This window comes from Parus major, chromosome 7 (assembly GCF_001522545.3).
Source record: "Parus major isolate Abel chromosome 7, Parus_major1.1, whole genome shotgun sequence".
NCBI classification, from domain to species: domain Eukaryota; kingdom Metazoa; phylum Chordata; class Aves; order Passeriformes; family Paridae; genus Parus; species Parus major.
Genome location: NC_031776.1, coordinates 27,975,007 through 27,995,089, shown reverse-complemented (window position 1 = coordinate 27,995,089; position 20,083 = coordinate 27,975,007). Strand labels below are relative to the sequence as shown.

At 41.5% G+C, this 20,083-nt stretch overlaps 1 protein-coding gene across 14 annotated transcripts in view; it reads right to left on the bottom strand.

Annotated features, from left to right (window-relative positions):
- KALRN (kalirin RhoGEF kinase) overlaps positions 1-20,083 on the bottom strand; it is a 470,986-nt gene that overhangs the window by 134,128 nt on the left and 316,775 nt on the right. For all 14 annotated transcript variants that reach the window (XM_019007406.2, XM_019007405.2, XM_019007391.2 and 11 more), the window contains 10 exons: positions 17,100-17,249; positions 16,085-16,199; positions 15,609-15,724; positions 14,928-15,050; positions 8,318-8,500; positions 7,143-7,261; positions 5,873-5,939; positions 5,135-5,244; positions 3,477-3,546; positions 1,800-1,889 (listed from right to left, as the gene is read on the bottom strand). In XM_019007406.2, coding sequence (XP_018862951.1) covers positions 1,800-1,889; positions 3,477-3,546; positions 5,135-5,244; positions 5,873-5,939; positions 7,143-7,261; positions 8,318-8,500; positions 14,928-15,050; positions 15,609-15,724; positions 16,085-16,199; positions 17,100-17,249 — 1,143 coding nt within the window. The remainder of the gene's footprint in view (positions 1-1,799; positions 1,890-3,476; positions 3,547-5,134; positions 5,245-5,872; positions 5,940-7,142; positions 7,262-8,317; positions 8,501-14,927; positions 15,051-15,608; positions 15,725-16,084; positions 16,200-17,099; positions 17,250-20,083) is intronic.

Here is a 20,083-nt window from a genome sequence, read left to right as displayed (position 1 = left end):
CTTCTGGATTTTATAAACAAACCACCATCTGAAGGGAGAGAAGATGGTAATCTTTATGCTTTATTAGACTAATGTTGTAGGATAAACTAGGTGTGTTTCACAGTTGAGAGTTTGTGCATTGTTTTCCACCTGTCTCAACTGGTTCAATAAAATAAATTGCTTTTCTCTACATACATGGCTTCACTTACATCCTGAGAACATCCCAGCTCGTAATTCTTTTCACGGTTTCAAATGAGATATGTCACCTATCTTTGCTCCTTCTCATAATCAGTTAACCCTTACAGTGAGCCCCGTAGCTGCGAGTTTTCCATGGGCTTAAAGGGTTCAAACATTACTGGGACTGCTTGTTTTAATCTCAAAGGTGGTTTTCTATGAAAGCTTCTGAAATTTGAGGAACACTTGTGATTTTCAAGCAGACTTCTTACTAAGTGGTGTTATTCTAGATAATTCACTCTCATCATCAGGGTTTTGGGAAATTCCAGTTTCTGCTTGGAAAAAAAAAAGAACCAACTATTTTCTCTGTATCCTTGTGCCAGGCTGTCCTGCCCCTGAGCCACTGCCACTCCAGATCAAGATAAGAAGGCTCTACAGGTACTTTGCATTACTTTAGTCAGTCACACTGTGGAGGAAAACCTTGAGGAGTTTTTGGGGGGACAGTCAGCTTTCTCTTTTTGCACAGACATCACTGGGTGATGGCCCTGCACCCATGAGAGGCAAACGCCTCCCCCTGGCAAAACAGCAGATGCTGACACACGAATATTCACTACTAAGAAATATCAGGCAGCTTTCCAGCCTATGCAGAGAGCTGGAGTGGAAAAGCTTTCAAGCTGTGCAAACAGCACAGATGGACAGACAACCCAAGGCAGCTCCGACCCTGCACTGCCGCCGACCAGCACAAACCATTCAACAGGCTCAAGCGCCATCTCCTGGAAAACACATCCCAGTCACGTTCGACTTTCAGAGCATTCGGTAAGGAGGCAAAAGAAAAAGGTGCTCATCACTTTTCCTGTGGCTCCGAGAGACCTCTCATTGTTGAGTGAGACTGAAATGCTGTAACCACTGGCACATACAGATTCCAGAGGAGCTGATTTATGTCAGCTGCCAACTCCATCACAGCTTGGATCTGCTGATCTGTTACATTTGCAAACACTTTCAAATGCTTTAGAGGAGAGGCCTTAGCATCTTTTTTTTTTTTTTTTTTTTCAGAAAGTCAACTAATTAAAGCTACAAGGTAGCAGACAAGCATGGCAAAATGGATGAGGTTAAGTAAGAGGAAGAGAGCTTGGTTTAAAGGTACTCAAAAACTTGAAAGACTTTTCCCAGCCTACAAAATTGGAATTGGAGCCTAAAAGCATTTATCACTGGCTGTAGCACTTGTATGGGAAATAGTTAATTGGAGTCAATGGAGTTCCTTATTAGCACAATGAAGTAAATATGGAATAGGCTGGGTAGAACAGGAGGATAGGAACTTGCTTTAGTTTTAGGAATTTCAGGTCATAATATATAACAGAATATGAGATTTTCATTTTTTCACTAACCCAGAAACAGAGATTACATCTGAACCAGATCTTTGGAAAGGACTGAATCTGCAAAATGCCCAAAGGTTCCCATTAGAATGTGTGTCTCCACACCTCACCACACACCACACCACAGCCTATCAGTTCTCACAGCATGTGATATTTGCAGTGGAATGAAAAACCCAAATGCCAAGGCACAGAAAGGAACCCATAGCTTGAGTGTAAAAAAAGAGGTGTTTCAGCTGCACCAGGTGTGGAAGGAAAACAGCAATGGCTGCTTACATCAAAGAAAGTCCCTGCATGTTCCAGGATGAGCTGGCTGGAATCAGGCTTGTTTTTGCAGTAGGTGACATACATCTGAAATTTATCTGCCTGTGAAAACAAACATCAAGGGAAAAGCAAGATAAGCTATTTCTCTGCTATTTCCCACAGGTTTTTATTAAGGCACACCAGGATAAATACAGGTGACAACTCCCACACACCCACCACCACCAGCCCCACCCTGCCACCAAGCAGCACAAGAGCGGAAATTAAGAGCAGAAGACTTTAAGGTTCATACCTTACTTGAGCACTTCTGAGGGAGGCTTTCTTTAACAAATATCACAAAGGGAAGGCCTAAAACTTTAATCCAATTGTAAAATAATTTCTAAGAGCTCTAAGAATGTTACACAAGAGTTTGGAGGTCTCAAAACTCAGTCATGAAGTGTTGACTCTATCACCTACTTGAAGATAAAGCCAGTTACAAACTGCCAAGTGGCTCACCTAGTTTAAACTGGCACAAGCCAACATTTTTCACTTGAAATTTGTGACACTTGGCCTAGACTTGCCTTTCTTACTTTGGTTCAAACTTCAATGGCTCAAATATTATGTTGTGCTAGGAGTGTTTTGCTTTTTATTTCCTAATTTGTTTACTTTTAAGCAGAAATTAAAAACATCTGTGCACTCCCACCTCTTATTAATGTACTCTGGTCTCAAGAAGAGGGAGGGAAATAAAAGAAGAGGATGTTTTCCTTTTACCACTGTTGCATTTTTGTATTCCAGATATCTAAACAACAGGATCCTGCAATTGTGCAGGCAGCTTTGGATGTATATCTGTTACCAAACACAGAGCTCTGGACATGAATCTTTGATGAGATGATGCAGAAGTATCTTAAAGTACCATGAGGATTTTGCAGAGAATGATACATAAATGCATTCATCTTTCCTAAGCAGGTAAGCTGTTCTTTGTAAATGATGTTTCTGAATCCATTTCATCAAGACTTGTGACATGTTTTTAAATTAAATGCCCATCTGAAGTCATCTAAACAAGGTCATTTTTTGGTAAAATGGTACCATCTTTACCCTTAAAATACTAATTCCTAGCTTTGATACACGAATAAAGAAATCAGACAAAACACAAAGATGGCTGATTTGACTGGTAAATATTTTGAAAAGAGAACAGCTTTCATACAGACAAATTACTGTAGCCAATTCCCAGAGACTCCTACGCTCACTAAGACTCTGCATCAGGATTTCAAAGTCCTGTTGGAAATTATCCTGGCATTGCATAATGGAATGAGAGAGCACAGTGGCTCAGAAATTTGACACTAATTTCTGGAGGAAAAAAAAGTTGATAAAATATATTCTTCATGCCTTTGTGGAGTTCTCATGGCTGTCACCCCTAAAAACAGGTTTGGTTTGATGAAGTTCTGCTAAACAAAAATCAGCAGAGGTAAATAAAAGCTGTAGTGGTCAGTCAGGAAAAGGAGAGAGGCTCTGGAAAGCCTTCATACAGTTGCTGAGGAGAAGGTGGAAACTTTCACCCTGGGGCAGGTGAAGGACACAGCAGCTGTAGTTCCAGACTAGCTCCTAATCCCATTAATCACCGGGGACATGACCCTTGCACATTTTCCCAGCTTGTTCCCATTTGTGTTAGAGGAATTAATTTGAATAAATAAAGAGAAACAGCAGCCTCATTACCCAGGTGACAAAGCAGTGGCCCACATCCTCGGGCAGTTGTTCATATTTCTCCAGCTCCTTTAGGAAAATGCTGAAAAAAGAAGACACCAATGTAACTAGTTACAGTCAAATACCCAGGAGACGCAGGATAACCAATGAGTTAATCAGTCCAAATGACCAACATTTGTATCTTGATTATGAGGCTACCCAAGTGTCCAGCTAGCAGAAGAAGTGTCACTTGCCAAGGTCTGCATTGTTTTTTGAGTACAGTCATGCCTAACTCCACCAGAAAGGAAAAAGAGACAATCCCGAGTAGTGAGTCAGTGTGTTCAGGACTGTTCTATTTGAACAAAGATCTTCAAAGAATTATTGTGTAGTGGTTCAGACAAAGAGCAACAAGGGAAGCCCAAAGCTGCCAGATTCCCAACACCCAACTCAGCACACTGGACAAAGGACAACAACTTAAACAAGCTCAACATTTCACAGGTAAGTAGTAAACTTCCAAATTAGAGATTTTTTTTAAACCAACTCTCTCTGAATAGCTTGTACCACAAGTGACACTTGTTTGCACATAGAGCCCTGTACAATGTATGGGTGGAAAGAATATGAAACAGTTTCTTCAGCTGCTCCTCCTAGAACATGTTTTCTGGACCATTCACCAGCTTTTCTGCCATTCCTTGGACATGGATTTTGAATCAGGCTGGAGGATGCCTTAAGATCACAATCTGAAAGAGAAGGCTGTAGAGGACACTGGTAGAGGGGACAGGGGAAATTTATTTTAGCATAATGAGAAAGAAATTTTAGAGGGAAAAATGATTATGCAGAAGCAGCAGGCTGCAGGAGGAGGGGTCAGAGAAAAGAGAAATGACAGCAGTGAGAAGCTATGTGATATGACTGAGGGCTGGAGGGATGGTAGCTGGGAACAGTGGAAACTCAAAAAGGAGGGTAATCAGATGGCATCAGGCAGGGCCACCAGAACAAAACCAGCACCACAGAGAAAGGGAAGTGGGAAGGCAGTCAGGCTGCTATCCTGATATGCTTTGAAGCTGCTTGCACAAAAGCATGCACAGGGCATGCTCTGCTCTGCTGGGCCCTGTTTATGTGCTAGCACATTTATCTGAATGAAGCTCTTGAAATGTCCTAGAACTAAAAGAGGGAAGGATTCTCTGGTTTGTTTTTAAAGTGTAACCTGAAGACAGATTTGGAATTCAGACTGAACTTGTTGGATCCAGCACCCCTAAATGTGAAGTTTATAACTGTTGTTGCATTCCTATTATACCATGGAAACAATGCCCTCTAAGCTGATCTGGTACACAGTCTTATCTTAACAAGATGGGGTACTGTTAGTTACAGATTAAATACAGAAAGTCTCCAAGAAGTGGCAGAAAGCTACTTATTAACCCAGCTCATGCCAACAATTCCACTGTCTCCCCTTTGTGTTTTCCAAGATCATATTTTTGACAGGCAAGGGTCCAGACTAGATCCACTGGTACAATATGGCTTTAACATTGTTGATCAGCTGAAGGTGAAGTTAGAAAGAAACAAAGCAAGAAATCAGACATTATTTTGCAAATTTGGATCAATTATTTTACACTCAGGTGTGTGTGTAGGGATTCTCTGGAGAAACCACAGAGATGCACAAGTGCCTGAACATTAGCAGAACTGTTAAGAAAACCTACTTGTTATGGAAGTCATATATCTCCTGAATATTGCCAAAGATGATGTGTTCTTTATTAAGGATCCCAGCTGGTATTTCTTCCACTCCACTCGTCATTTCCCAGAGGTAAGTCTGGAAGACACCAGAAACTCTTAATTTTGTGAATAAATACAGTGGAAAAGAATAGATCTCCCTGTTTCATTGCCAAAGACACAGGTTGAAAAGGAACTATGTACTTTGAGATTAATAAACAAGCTAATTATAAAAAAATAATTTTCCAGTGTTACAGAAAGCTCTCCAGAGAAATTCAAAGTGCTGATGCTTTGAAGTTGTCTGAAGAAAAAGCAGAAACATGCCAACACTTGTCTTTGCTGTCCACCTGATGGTGTCCAAAAACTGCAGGCAGAAACAGCTGAAAAGATAAGCCAGGTCTGCCACTTCAGTAGGATTAGACACATAAAAATCTGTCAGACTGCAGGAATGTGAAAGCTGACAGATTTCACTGAATTACACTCTGATTTTTGCCTTGAATATCACTATCTACTTTAGGAACACCCTTCTGTACAGCTAGACAAGGTATTTGACTGTGCAAATCCAGAAGTTTCTCTACCATGAGATGATTCAAAGGAATAGATTTGAATCCTTAAGGAAAGGCTCCTTGAATCAGTGTGCACAGCTTGTGCATTAAATGAACATCCCCACTGCAGAGGACAACATGTGCTTCCAGGAAATACAGGAGACCTCCTGGGCCATAACTTACCTCTAAGCATTCATGTAAATCCCTGACATAAGCTTTTTCTGTCTGCAGCAGCTCAGCCATAATGAATCTGAAAAAAAAAAAAAAAAATAAAAAAAAATGAGTATTTTAGGTGTTTTGGACATTACGAGCATTTCTACAATGAACAGAAAACAAAGCATCCTCCTGTTGTATTAAGGAATAAGCATATTTCCAACCTAGACTTTCAGCTGCCTTACTCTGCACTTTTCAGTCCATGATCAAAATACCACTTCATAATCCAGTCCCTGGTAGAGTTTTTTCTAAAAATCTTTTCTGCACAAAATCCTATTAAGCTGTACTCCTGCAACCCTGAGTCCATGGGATTTACCATCTATGTGCCCACCCTGAACTATCAGTGGATTCTCAGAAATTTTTTGCCCCAAGGATTAAGGATTCACCAACAACATTTGCATCTTTGCTGACAGTCAGTGGGAAGTCACCCTAAAACTTTACCTTCAGGGGCAACACAAATGGGTTTGGGAGACACCACTACTTTGAAGAGACTTCAACAGCTTGGTACCTGACCAGAGAAAATCCAGATGCTGTGAAATACAAGAATGGTATTTGTAGACCCTGAGGCTGGGCCCCTCAAAGCTGAAATTCTTGGTGTTTTGCAAATTTGCCACAGGCAGACCAAGTGTAACATTTTCTAAAGGATAAGTGATTTCTTGTCAATCATGACCTGTAGTAACAAATTCAGAGGGCTGAGAAACACTTTCCCAATATTCTTACACAAAAAATAAGACAGGATACTGTGAAAACAGTTAGTGTTTATGGATTTAAATGCAACAAGCACTTCTCAAGTATTTCCTCTAATGTGAACTATTTCCAGGTCTCTCAGTCCTACACTTGCTGAAATTCGAACCTAAACTTCAAGTGAACTCTTGGGTCACTGATGTTTAGATAATACTTAGACATCCAAAGATGCTCTTTATTTTTTCCCACCCATGTTACTTTTTACATACAACAAGACAGCAATAAGCAACTCCACCACATCAAGGTTAATCCAAGTGCTTGACTCACTGCTTTCCCTTTCTAACTTCTGATTAAAACCAAAACAAATTCAACCTTTATGTTCTGAAATTCTCTAACCTACAAGTAACAATTTCTGCCCTACACCTGCAGACTTATCTCAGTAGCTCTGCAGCTGGAAGGAGTTACAGGACTGTCAGTCAGTCCTGGTCATGCAAATACCACAGAATTATTCTTTAGCAGATACTGTGCCATGCAGACAGAGTGTCTGGGAACATACTCTTTCTTTCTGGCTGACTTCCTTTTTTCTTCATTGACTTCATGATTTGCATCTCTCAGCTTTACCTCCCGGTCTGAAAGACTTGCTGGAATGATATCTAGTTCTAGGTCTTTGTTATCCTAGGGAACAAAAGCAAAAAAGGTACAGAGTTGAACTTCATTGCGATCTTACTGTCGTGCAAAGTGCAGCATGTTCATGAGATCAAAGAGGTAAGAAGGGACAAATGTAAGATAATATCAAAAAGGAAATTTGGAGAGAAGTAGAAGTACTGTGAGAAGAGATAAAAAGCTGAGAGAGAAGTCTTAAAAAACCAGAAATTATATTCATTGCAATATTCACTGTTTCTCCTAGCTAAGAATCAATACTGATAAAAATGTCTAAATTACCTTACTCTTTCATATCTAAAATAGTTGTCTATTACGGGACTTGATAAAAAACAGTCTGATAAAGTAGAGCACCATGCAGAGACAATTTTGAGTGGCCATTTACCATGGAATACCTTTCCAGACTGTGGTCAGAACTCTGTGTAAACCAGAGGCCCTACAAGGAACAGTGCAGTTAAAGCATTATGAGGGTGTGAGGAAATTTATTCCTTAATCTTGATACTTAATTCCAGAGAGCTGTTGACTGAAAGGTTTTTAAGTGTTTCTGCTTCTGGCACTCTTCCTTAATAGTATGGCCAGAGAATAGCAGGAGATCCAAATTTTTGCTTCTTATGATGCTCTATTTCCCCTGAAAGAGTTCAGAGATGAGGTTGGGGATCAGTTGTTTATGTTAAAGGATGAGACAATGAAAACTTAAGAGTTTGACACAAAAATAATGGTGTGGGAAGATTTATAGTCTACACCAAGATTAACACAGACTTTTATTCAATTAATTAACTGAATAATTCATTATTCCCCTGAATAATGAACCCTCCCTCCTGAAAAATGGTGCAAACACTTGTTTAGAAAATCTTTCTGGTCTTCATCTGCCTTTCCTCACATCACTGACCCACCACAGAAAAAGCCTTTAACTCTTTTTCTCCAGAAGCAGTTCTGAGCATGGCCAGGTGGGCTGGCTGAGTTTTCATTGTTTCTAATGGCCACATGGAAACCAACAGCATTCATACCAGAGGCTTCACCTTCCTCTGTGACTCTGGCACAAAACCCCAACAGGACAGGGTCTTATAGTACCTCTGGGTTGATTCCAAGGGCTTTTTCCAGGGAGTAGCGGTATTTCCCCATCCTGAGAGAGAAGTCCCGGTAGCGCTTGTCAACGGTGGTGACCCACTTCCTAATTTCAGTGGCGTGTATGTGTCCTTTCTCTACAAAGCTGTCAGCCAGCTGGATGAGGAGCTTCACTTTCTCCTTTGTTTGCTGCCCAAAATATGGTCCTTGGTTATGTTTCATCATTATTTCCATTGCTTTTAACACACACAGCAGTCAAAAGAAGCTCACTATTTTTATATATCATTAAAGAGGGTCTGTACAGAATGAGATACTTCAAACTTTTTCACTAAAACATGGAATGACATTTCTAAAAGGACACTTATGAAGCTGAAGAAGATAGAAAGTCAAGTTTTTGAAACCCCACAGACACAAAGACATAAAATATGTTGGTAGTTATACATGGCTCCTTCCCGCATGAAAGGGCTTATTTTTGGTGAACCTTGGAGCAGAAGACAAGATTTTAAAATCACGCCTCATAAAATGCACCAAGTTTCTCTGAATCTATACCTGGTGGATCTTCAAATCTGTGTAGAAAGGTCATCAATAAACCACATATCAGCCCAGGAAGTGATTTTGAGTCATTAATACTCTGTTTCAAAAAGAAACAGAATTTAAATCCAAATTCATGGTCTACTACTCCATTGTGGCAGTGATGTGTTGGAGGCAGGACAGTGACAAACACACCCAAAGGTCGTGCAGCAACAGCCAACTTTACTGAGACCGCTTCTCCTTATATAGACCGGAAGGCAGGTGTGGTCAATCCCCATTGGCTGAACCAGTCGCCACCCGGCCCAGCCAGCCAATAGCAGCCCGAATCCCCAACGGCCTGGGCCTGTCTCCAACGGGCCTTACTGCTCCAGTTACATAAGCGAGGTAATTATATAAACAATCACATTTCAATTATAAAGTTGGGACTGTTTATAACTGTGAGGCCTCCAGGCCAGCTTTAGGCCACCACAATTCCCCCTTTTTGTTTTTAAATACAAAACAGTGTCTGTCATCCTCTGCAGGGCCCTTGCAGACAAGATGACAGACACAGTATTGTGTAAAAACCTCAATCTTTTTAAGCTTTGAAAAGCTTGAAGGAGACCTTCAACTCAGTTTGACAGGCCCAGCCTCTTTTCAGTTGGTGATGATCCCATACACCTTTGAAGTCGTAACATTCACTCTCTGGAGCTGTCAGACAGATCCACTAACAATACAAGTTATCAAATTGGCATGCTGCAGGCTAATAGATTAAAAAGTTATACATTTACAACTTAAGTCTAAAAACAAGAAACATTTCAACCCTCAGAACTGTAGGAAAAACAATCATGAAGAAAAACAATCTGTCTCAAAATTTTCAGGTCAAGTCCTCACATTTAAATATGTATAAAACCTTCATGTCCATAAATAGATAAAAGCCTTAAATAGACTTGTCATCTCAAGAAATTCTAGTTCTCTGTGTGGCAGGTGTGCAAGTTGTTTAAGTCACTGCTCCTCAACATCTGCTGGAGTGTAGGATTATATTTACAGGAAAATGGACAGGTACTAACTGAACCAGCCTATCCTTCTGGAACTAAAGAATGAGGTCATCTTTGTGGATAAAAAAGCTGATGTTGAAAGAAGAGAGAAGCAGAAAACCTTTGCTTTGACAAAGGGGTGTCAAAGCGAATAAAATGACGTTTACAGCATCTACCAATTAGATTAAGAAAGAGATGAGTGATTGCCTCATGGACAAAGTAGAGCTACCAATCAAGAGATGTGCGGACAAAGTGGAGCTACCAATTAAACAGTGTGTGACTGTGTAGACCAAGATAAGAAGTAAATAAACAATGTTTAAAAGCACAACAGCTTTTGTGTTATTCACATTGAATCGTGCAGAGTCCTTTGTCTCCTCACTGGAGGATCATCATGAGGATGTTGTCTCTAGTCCTGCCCATGATGTAGGGCACACCTGGTATCCACTGTGTTGGATATGAAGCCTCGGTCTTCTCGCTCTATAGGCTCTGTTTTGGGGACAAGAGACTTAAAAGGGATGAGTTGGGCAATTTGTGTTTTTGCAGGGATTGTCACAGGTGGAGTAGGGGCTGAAAACAAAGCGTGTATCTTCCCAGTGAAACCTATATCAATAATGCCAGGCTGCACAAAAATACCTTGTAGACTAGCACTGGATAAACAGTGCACTCAGTCCTCTCCAGATGGGCCTGTGGGCCTTGAGAGGGACCCTGTGTACCTTTAAAGTGCTTATGGTTGTTAAGATGGATGTGGAAACATCCATTCTGGCTGTGTCTCTGGTCCTCCCGTGAGCTGGTCACATAGGCTCAGACAGGAAGGCGGGAAGATGTTTGTATCATCACATGTCTCCCCTTCACACTGGGTCTTCTGTTTCCCTGGTCCTTAAAGGAAACTGTGTCAGAATGAATTCAGGATCTGCACTGACTGGTCACTGGATTGTTTTTTCCACACTGGCTACAAGTTGTATTCCTTTGTCTGTGAATTGTCCCTTGTAGTGTAGACTTCTGAGGACAGTTGGCTTTTAGGTGGCCTGGTTGTCCACATCTCTAGCACAGGGGTGTCACTTTCACAGCTGCCGCTACGGAGTCTGCTAACAAGGACACGTTGTGGGCATGGGATCCAACCTTGGCACAAGCATTTATCATCTCATCCAAGGATGGCTTCTCATTTGGCAACAATTCTAAGACCCTTCAACAGTCCTCATAAGCATTGTCCTTGGCCAACTGTAAAACTAATTGGTTTCTGGCCTCGACATTTATTCATTGTTTCTCCATTGCATCTTGCAGTCTTTCTATGAATTGTAGATAATTGATAAGCCCCTGACTGGTCTTTGAGTAGGTCTGGGTTGGATTTGCCATGTTCATGACCTTGAGCAATGCTTGCATCCCCAAATCCTTTTCTTGTGCCAGCACTGGTGGATCTAGCCTGGCTTGGAGCCAAGGGCAAGCTAATGATGGTAGTCCTAAAAGCTGAGAGAACTCAATCTCATAATGTGGGTCTTCTCAGGGGACCTTTAGGTTTCTTTGTTCCTGTTTTTCTGCACAGCGTCACTATGCTGACTCAAAGACCATATATTGGACTGTTGTAAACATTAGTTTGGCAAGCTGTTTAATATCAAAGGGAGTAACCTCCTCTGTTATAAACCGCAGCATATTGGTGACAGCAGGTGAGCCCAGGCCGTACTTGGCTACAAGCTGATGCAGTTCTGAATGAACTGGCCATTGAAATGCTACATAATTATCCAGTGTTTTTCCACCACCCCTTATTACCGGGTATGCTTCAATTGTGCCATATTCAGTTGCTGACTTCCCGATAATGGCACATCAATCACTTCTGCAGCTTCACAATCCCCACTTGCTATCACTGCTAGCTTTACTTGGTGCCAAACGCTGACTGGATCAGGCACGGCTGTTGGTGTTGTACTGATGATGGCTTTGTCTCGGGGGTCTGCAGAAAAATGGTGGCTCTGGCTTTTGGTGCCCCTAGCCAGTAGGTGTTACATGGGTAACTCCAGCTCTGGTAGCAGTGCATGTGGCACCAACTTTCAGACCCTGTGGTTGAGACCACAGGCCAATTGTGGTCTGCTTCTGGGTATGATGTTTGCTGGGTATCTGGGGACCTGTGGTGATGTATTTCTGGGATCCATCCATGAATCAGCTCCAGCGCTAGGCACAGCTATTCCATGGTTAGGTTCCACTCTGGGGTGGCCAGGCTGGGTCCTGCTGTCTGTACCTCCTGGCATGGGACAAGGCAGTCTCTAGTGGCCACAGTGTGCTCTATGGGAGAGGTGTCCCGGCATGATGGCTCAGTTCCACATGGCCGTTTTGCTTCACTGTGCGCCCATAGTGGTGTCCACACTGCTGGCTCTCCCAATGCCTGGTTCTCCTCACCCAGTGAGTGCCTCCTCTGCTGCTGTTGCATTCTACTCTTCCTGTAGCTGCCTTAGCAGGTCCATTGAGTCTCCAAGGCTTAATAATGCCAATGGCAGCCTCGTCTCCAATAGCAGCTGCTTGAAGTATGAGCCTGCCAGCCTGGTCCCATGTTTTAAAATCTAAAGCGACACTTTCAGTCACATTCAGTTTCTGGTTTTTGCACCACATTAGCAGGGCAGTTAGAGCCCGGCTGTCACACTTTAGACCACGTTTCTTTATCAAAGGTGTCCATACCTGCAGGGTAGGCTTCTCTGTTGTAGAGCAACATGCTCCCATCCCAGTGGCTTCTTAATTCCCCAAAGAGGGAGGGAGTCTGGACCCAAACACGGCTCTCCACAGCGTCTTCTGCAGCTCTGCACTCTGCCTTTGCCGGGGTTCCGCGGCTCTACACGCCACGGGTAGCAGCTCTGCACACTGCAGGCAGCCGTTCCCACTGCCTTCCTGCCTCCTCTGCTCTACACACGGGGGCTTGTTGAAATCACTTTGGGGTTCACCAGATGTCACAGTGATGTATCGGAGGCAGGACAGCGACAAACACATCCAAAGGTCCTGCAGCAACTTTATTGGGACCTCTTCTTATATAGACCGGAAGGCACGTGTGGTCAATCCCCATTGGCTGAGCCAGTCGCCACCCAGCCCAGCCAGCCAATAGCAGCCCGAATCCCCAACGGCCTGGGCCTGTCTCCAACGGGCCTTACTGCTCCAGTTACATAAGCGAGGTAATTATATAATCAATCACATTTCAATTATAAAGTTGGGACTGTTTATAACTGTGAGGCCTCCAGGCCAGCTGTGGACCACCACACTCCACCAGTATTTTATTTTAGGTGCAGTTAGAACCAGCTAAAAGATGCCTGAACTCCAAAGAACACACTGAACCCCCAAACCTCCCGGAGATGTTTTCTATTCCACTTAGACTCTGACAGCCCCTTATTCAAAACTGGCCCATAGGACCTAGTTATAAACTAGTTAGCTGTAACTCCAAATCTATCCCAGGAAATGAGGCACTGGCAAGCCTGTTGTCAAAGACAGAGAGGATGTTCCACCATGCCTGAAGCAAGACACGCTGACAGATACTTGACATTATCAGTGATCAGACCACACATGGACAAACACACATCACACCAGAAAACATCCAGCAGATTTCAACATGAAGCTAAATTAAAGAACTTTCAGCACCATAATAGATTAAGAGCTGAATCAGACATCATCCTAACAAATCAAATGGGTACCTAAGCAAGGCTAGGTATGGTGATGTAAAAATCTAACTTCCTGTAGTATTTACAGGGTGATCTTTCCCAAAAGCTACTGGTGGTTTTGCATTCCAAACAATTTTTCTGGTTTGGCCAGAAAGTTACTGGGACCAGGAAAACCTTCAGCTACAGCTTAATTTGAGAATAACATCAGTCTGGGAATGACATGCATTTACCAGATTGCCTATGGCAGTGAAAATATTCTACGTCATCAGTAGGAGCCGTAGAAAAGCCCAAGGAAGCAAGACTTAGATGTGCCAGTGAAAGAAACAGGCAGTAATGGTTAATAATGAACAACATCTAAAATTCAATCCTAGGCTAAGTCAAGAGTCCAAACGGTTTGGAAACTTTGTTACGAATTTGGATTATTCTGATAAAAAATTATGAACCAGAATGTAATTTTAGGGAGAGTAATTATGTGTGGTTAGAATTCAGAAGTAGTTAAAAAACATGTCATATGTGTCCTGTCTGAAGAAATTACCTTCCATCCACTGCTAGTTATCTCACGTTTTCAGAAACATGCAAGCTAAGCTAAAAGAAGTGGACAAGAACACCACAAAGCACGTGAATCAAACCCATACAAGCATGGACAGCCTAAGGAGGAATTTAAGGATTATAGAAGATCAATTTCAGGACACAGTTAAATGCAGCTACATAATGCCAAAGCCATGGTCTTCCTGCAGTCCAACTCTGCAATTTACATCCTTATCAAAGACTGTTAATACCCCTGTGGATTCACTGTCTATAAATTACCCATGGTTTGAATTAATTTGTCTGAAACAGATCCAATCACCATTCCTGTGTAAACCCCACCAGATTTCCCAGAATTGCTCCATATAAATTAATATATTCTTGGTAATGCAGTTTTGTATTCAAAAATGTTCACCCCAGAGTTTAAAGACTCATCTATTTAAAGTACTTTGGTGGGATCAGCAGATTATTTCTAATGAGATAAATGATCATCTGTGATCAACCCAGCTGGAATTAGTGAGACAAATTGTGGTTTTAATGACAGAAGAAAGAGACCAGGAGTCCATTGTGACCTTGGATGTGCTCAGATCAATTAGTCACTCTATGCCATTCTGGAGTGATTGTTTGAGGATGGAATGTCTTATTAGATTGCTGTGAACTCTCTATGAAAATGGACTTTCTCTTCCTTCTGATAGGAACAGAAATTTTCTATAACCACTACTAATCAAGGTGGAAAAAACCTCCTTTTTGTGTCTATATCTTGCTAAAAGTTCTCAAAAGTCATTTGTCTTCAGGACTAGGAATTTTTAGAGGGCAACTATAAAATCAAGAGAATATTATTACAGAGATTTAAGGTACTGAAATGGGACCATAAATACAGACTAAAGTAGATGGTATAATTAGATTAAAGGAACTGTTTACTTTGGCAGGTACTCTGAATTCCCCATATTCCTTCAGGAGCTCCTGAGTTTCTTCTGCTGATTCCCCTGTGGAGTTGTGAGTAGAGAGGTAATATTCGCCTGTTTCTTGGATCCAGTCTAAGGCCTGTGAATATCAAAAACACCAAAGCAAAAACAAAATAAACAGTTTTTGTATTTCAAGAAGTAATCCTCTGACAAAAAAAATAAACAAACCTGCCAGACAAAGAATATCAAATGCATTGGGACTTAATACCCTGTATACTAAAACACTGTCTAGGAATACACAAAAAGAATAAAATAATGAAAGCGGGTGGGAAAGGATACAAAGTGGTACTCTGTGTTTCCTAGGACAAAAAAGAGTGTAGGGAATTCTACCTATATAAGCTGCAGGGAAAACAGTTCTCTCATTCAGAAACAGCTCAATAAAACAAGTTTGCTCTTATATTTACTTTCAAACAAATGAACAAGTACAGAAATTAATCTGAGGTGAGAAAAATAGTGAATTTTGTTGTTGAGTTTTGAAATTGTCTTAAGTTGTTTTAAAACCTACATTTGCCACGTTTTCAAAACTAACAGTGTTTAAACACAACCTGAGATTGCCACAGGAGCCCCACACAGAGGTGTTACATGGAGATTTTGCACATTGCTGGGATGGAAGGACAAGGTGGGGTTTTCACACTACCTGCTTGGCACTGCGCTCAAAGACAACATATTGCTGGCACTGATCTAATCTCCGCTTCTTCAGGGTCCAGAAGTGAAGGACCCGATTCTCCCTCTGCAACAGCTCGCTCAGAATGGCTGTAGGGCAAAGGAAAACATCTGCATCACTAGGGATTCCTTGAGTGCATTCAGAAATAAGCTGTGAAACGATGAATTGAATCACTTTGCCTGGACCTTGTTCCCAAAAGCAGAGAGCCCAAAATCACACTTCTTAAAAACAAGCATTGATTCAAAGGGGCTGCTTCAAATAACCCCAAAACCAAACCCTCAGACCACATCCACAAGATACCACCACAAAACACGTATAGTTGCAGAGTGATCTGGTAAAGGAAATGATGCTAGAACAGAGTTTGCCTTCTGAGCACATTCACAGACTGCAGGAGGAGCACCCTGCAGAGGGGGAGGCAAACCAGACCTTCAGTACTCTGGTGCACCAACCTTTGACCTGCTGCTCGGGCCCTCTGGTGTGGCTCGCCACTCCGGGCATGCTGACGTTGTTCCTGTGGATGTACTTGAGGAACACCTCGGCGTTCCTCCGGGCCAGGGTACAGGCCTAGGGAGAACAGCCCCCAACAAAAAGAATCAGTAAAGATGAGCAAAGAAAGCAAAGGGGACCAAGGGAGCTCTTGCTTATACTACAAGGAGTTCTCTTTCATTGGAGAAGATAACAATTTCAGCTAAGAGTCAATAAACTCAGCTAATAAACTAACAGTCTCACAGATGTATTAAAACATGAGTAATATTTAATATAGTGGCTAATTTTAAGGCAAAGTAATAAAACAACTGCTTGTTAAGAACTAGCACCTCACACATTTTCTGTCTAACCAAATCTAACCCATCTCTAAAGAAAAGTACTCATTGTTTCAAAAAATGTAAAAATCTAGAGGTGTAATTTCTTAAGTCTTGACTGCAAGTGTAGTTTCTTGTTGTGTATCTGTTTTAGTGGCACGTGAGAGGCTGGCTGACATTTCATTTTTCAGCCTGGGAGATCCCTGGCTCTTCCAAAGCTGCACTTGGAAGAAATCTCTCTTTCCATCCTAGTGCTGCTTTGCAGAGACAAAATTGCTTCAATTACTATTAGTTCTTCAGTTATTGTCTTGGAGGACAAAATTTGAAATGCTGGATGGTTTGTACAAGCCAACACCAAAATGATGTATAATACCTGTCATTTATGGTGCAATTTTAAGAACTGAACTTTGAACCAGCACAACTAACATCCTGCAAGCACAAACACCACCTAATTGGTCTTGATGGCATCTCTCTGAGATATGTATTGATAATAATGCTCATTACCCCTGCTATAACAAAGTAAAACTGGCCTAGGGTTTATACAGCCAGCCAGTAGCTGAACTGGAATTATACAGCAGAGCCTCCTCTCAAACTTACCAACACTGCTCTGAATTGTCTACTTAATGGAGACTTTTCCTGATTTATTAGAGAACTAAAATCAGACCTTGAGAAAAGCCTCCTTCTGTTCCAGATGTTTGCTGATCAGAGGGATGACATGGTCTATCTCAGCTGCTGGTCCAAGTTTATCTCGGCCTCCACACCAGTCTTCATCCCGTCTGTATTCCTGCTCCAAACTCTCTAACACGCTGCACACCTGAAACATGTCCATAGCACAGCAATTCAGTTAGCCACAATCATAACCAGGAGTAGAACATTCAATATAGGTCAATGACATTTCATTTTTGTACTATGGGCCACAGCATGGGGGTAACTGGGTATAAAACAGGCCCTAGACAGAATGATCAGGTGTTTTTCTTACCCATAGCGATCTTTATTATTTGGGATACAATTTATCTGGTTTAAGGCCAATAAATCATTTTTCTCTTCTAATGAATAATGGGAGGAAACACAGAAGGCTGAATTAAGGGTCAGTCCAGCCCCAGTGAATGATTCAGGAAACAATCCCTATTCTAGAACATGTTTAAATCCTACTGAAGTCAAGGGACTTAACACATACTTAAAGAAAAGCACAGGCTTAAATACTTTCCTGAAACAAAGTCTGAAGCTGGAACTAATTCTCCTCAGCTGCATTTAAGTTGCTCACTATACAGATTTTTTAAAGGCTGATGGAAACCAATAGACTTTAAATCAGGGTCACAATCTAGCTGGATGCAGGTCTCCATTGCACAGGGCTCACACACACATGTTCTGTCTTGGTAGAATAGTAGAACAATGGAAATGAGGTAAATTAACCAACACTGGAAATTAGGCATTTGCCTCAGACAAGGCTGAGTCTTTTATGTTGCAGATCCTGAGACTATTCTCAGTGGCCTGTGCAGACACAGCAAAAGTTTCCCAGGACATTTGGAACTTTCTTCTTCTTTCCCAGAGGGCTCTTCCTACAGACTCCAGAGCTGAGATGACCCAGTCAGTTATTGTTGGGATCCAGGTAGCAATGTCCATCTTCTTCCTGCTCACTCTTGCAGCTTTAGTATGAACACAGTTGTAATTCAGGGGACCCAACGTGATTAAGAGCACTGTCTGGAGGAGACTCCAGAATTACTCCCCAATCATCCCCACTATCACAGGCCATTTTCATGTAACTCTGATCAACAGCACATTGAAGTCCACTTTTAAGTCCCCTTTAAAACTAAGGTGAGCTGGTAACTGATCCTGCTGCCAGGCTTATTCACTATGCATTATGCAAGGACCTCATGCACTTGGCAATCTGAAATCATCTTCTTGCTTGGATGCAAACCAGCATTCAACCTCAATTTAGTGAAGAGCAAGTGCTTCATGTGTTATTTAGGCACAGAAAAGCATTTCCATTTTACTTCTTGAAAACCTTGACATTCTATTGGACTTTGGTGGCTTAAAGAATGAAAATAAATGGACTGCCTGGGATTCACATATTTCCAGAAAGAATTGTCCCTGCACAGGCAAACACCGTTTTTCTGTTAGGGTGATGAGAGAAGTGAATATAAAATAGGCTGTCAATGAAGTCAGAGAGAAACTGGGTTATTTGAAATCCAGGGTTTCACCACTAATATCAAGAACATAATATACTTGGGGAAGACAGGCATGAAAAAGTTTGGCTGCATGTGACACTCTCCCTGTTCTTTTAGCTCCTTTTTCTAGATACTCAGAGCATTCAGGATCCAGTAAATTATTCACTCCACTGTCAGGCAGTCAGGGAGCAGACCCTTAAGGACTGTAGATCAGCTGTGCAGCCCAAGAGAAGATGACAGGCTTGCAGCATGAGTTCATGAGCATTCAAAGACTGAACGATTTTTGCCCTACACATTTGCTGAATAGACACAACCAGTGAATGAACTGGTGGGCACTGCAGTATGCTTATCTGAGACTTGGAAACAGGAAGAGATTGAACTGATAAATTACTGGCAATGCATATTTTGGCCAGCACATTTAACCGTCTAAAGCTCTAATGAATCCCCTAACAGTTTTCATTTCTCACACTCCTCCATCAGTAGTAATTCATTTTGGTCTTGAATGCATCAGGGACTGTAAATCTGTTTGAAACTCTTCTCAGTGAAATATATTAATTATAAGGAATGAATTCCTCTTAAACTGTCTTAAAAATACATTAAACAAATTATACCAAAAAGTGGCCCAAGGATCATCTACAGCCTCCAAGTTAAGGAAAACTACACTCTTTCTCTAATGAATTATCTAGTTGTGTTAAAAATCTTCCTCTGTCTGGTTTTCTAATTGAGGATCTCACTGTGTGACAATAACAATAGAAAATGTCCTGGCAATCTCTGCTGCCTTTTGTGTAAAACCACAGGTTCCTGCAGTGTCCCTGCTAACACCAACTGCCTGGCTGCAGTAATTGACATCAGCCTAGGCTGCTCGAGTAGCCACACTGTGACACTAATTCTCACTGACTACAGTATAAAGGGCACCTGCTTGTGCAAGGGATGAATAATCCCACCATGCCAGCAGCCAACTGGAATGTGTTTTGCAATTCATGAACACCTGGAATAAAGTAGAGTTGTGTTAGCATATAATGGGTTCCTGCTGTAATTATCTGTGTTGCAGGTGGATGTAAGAAAAATCCCTTCCAATCTTGGCATCTTTTTTGGCATGGTTGTATTTAAGTACTAGTGAAAACATTGGCTCACAAAGTAACAATAAATTAATTGCAAGCAGTTCTCAAGGAAAAGCAGACTTACATTCCTCAAAACTAAGTATCATGAGAACTTGAAACAAAAGTGGTGGGATTTCAAAAATTAATCCTGTTTGAAAGGGGTAAATTGAAAAACAAACCCAACAAAAAATGCACCTTCATAAATTATATTGCTACACTGAAAACTTTAGGATGAAAGTTACTAAAAACTTCATGCTGCTCTTTGTCTTTTTTTTTTCAGGGGGAAGGATGTTATGTTTGGTTTGGTTTGAGTCTCGGTTCTTTTTGGTGTTACTTGTCAAAGAAAGAATTTTTACTGATTCAGACTTGGTTTGCTATAG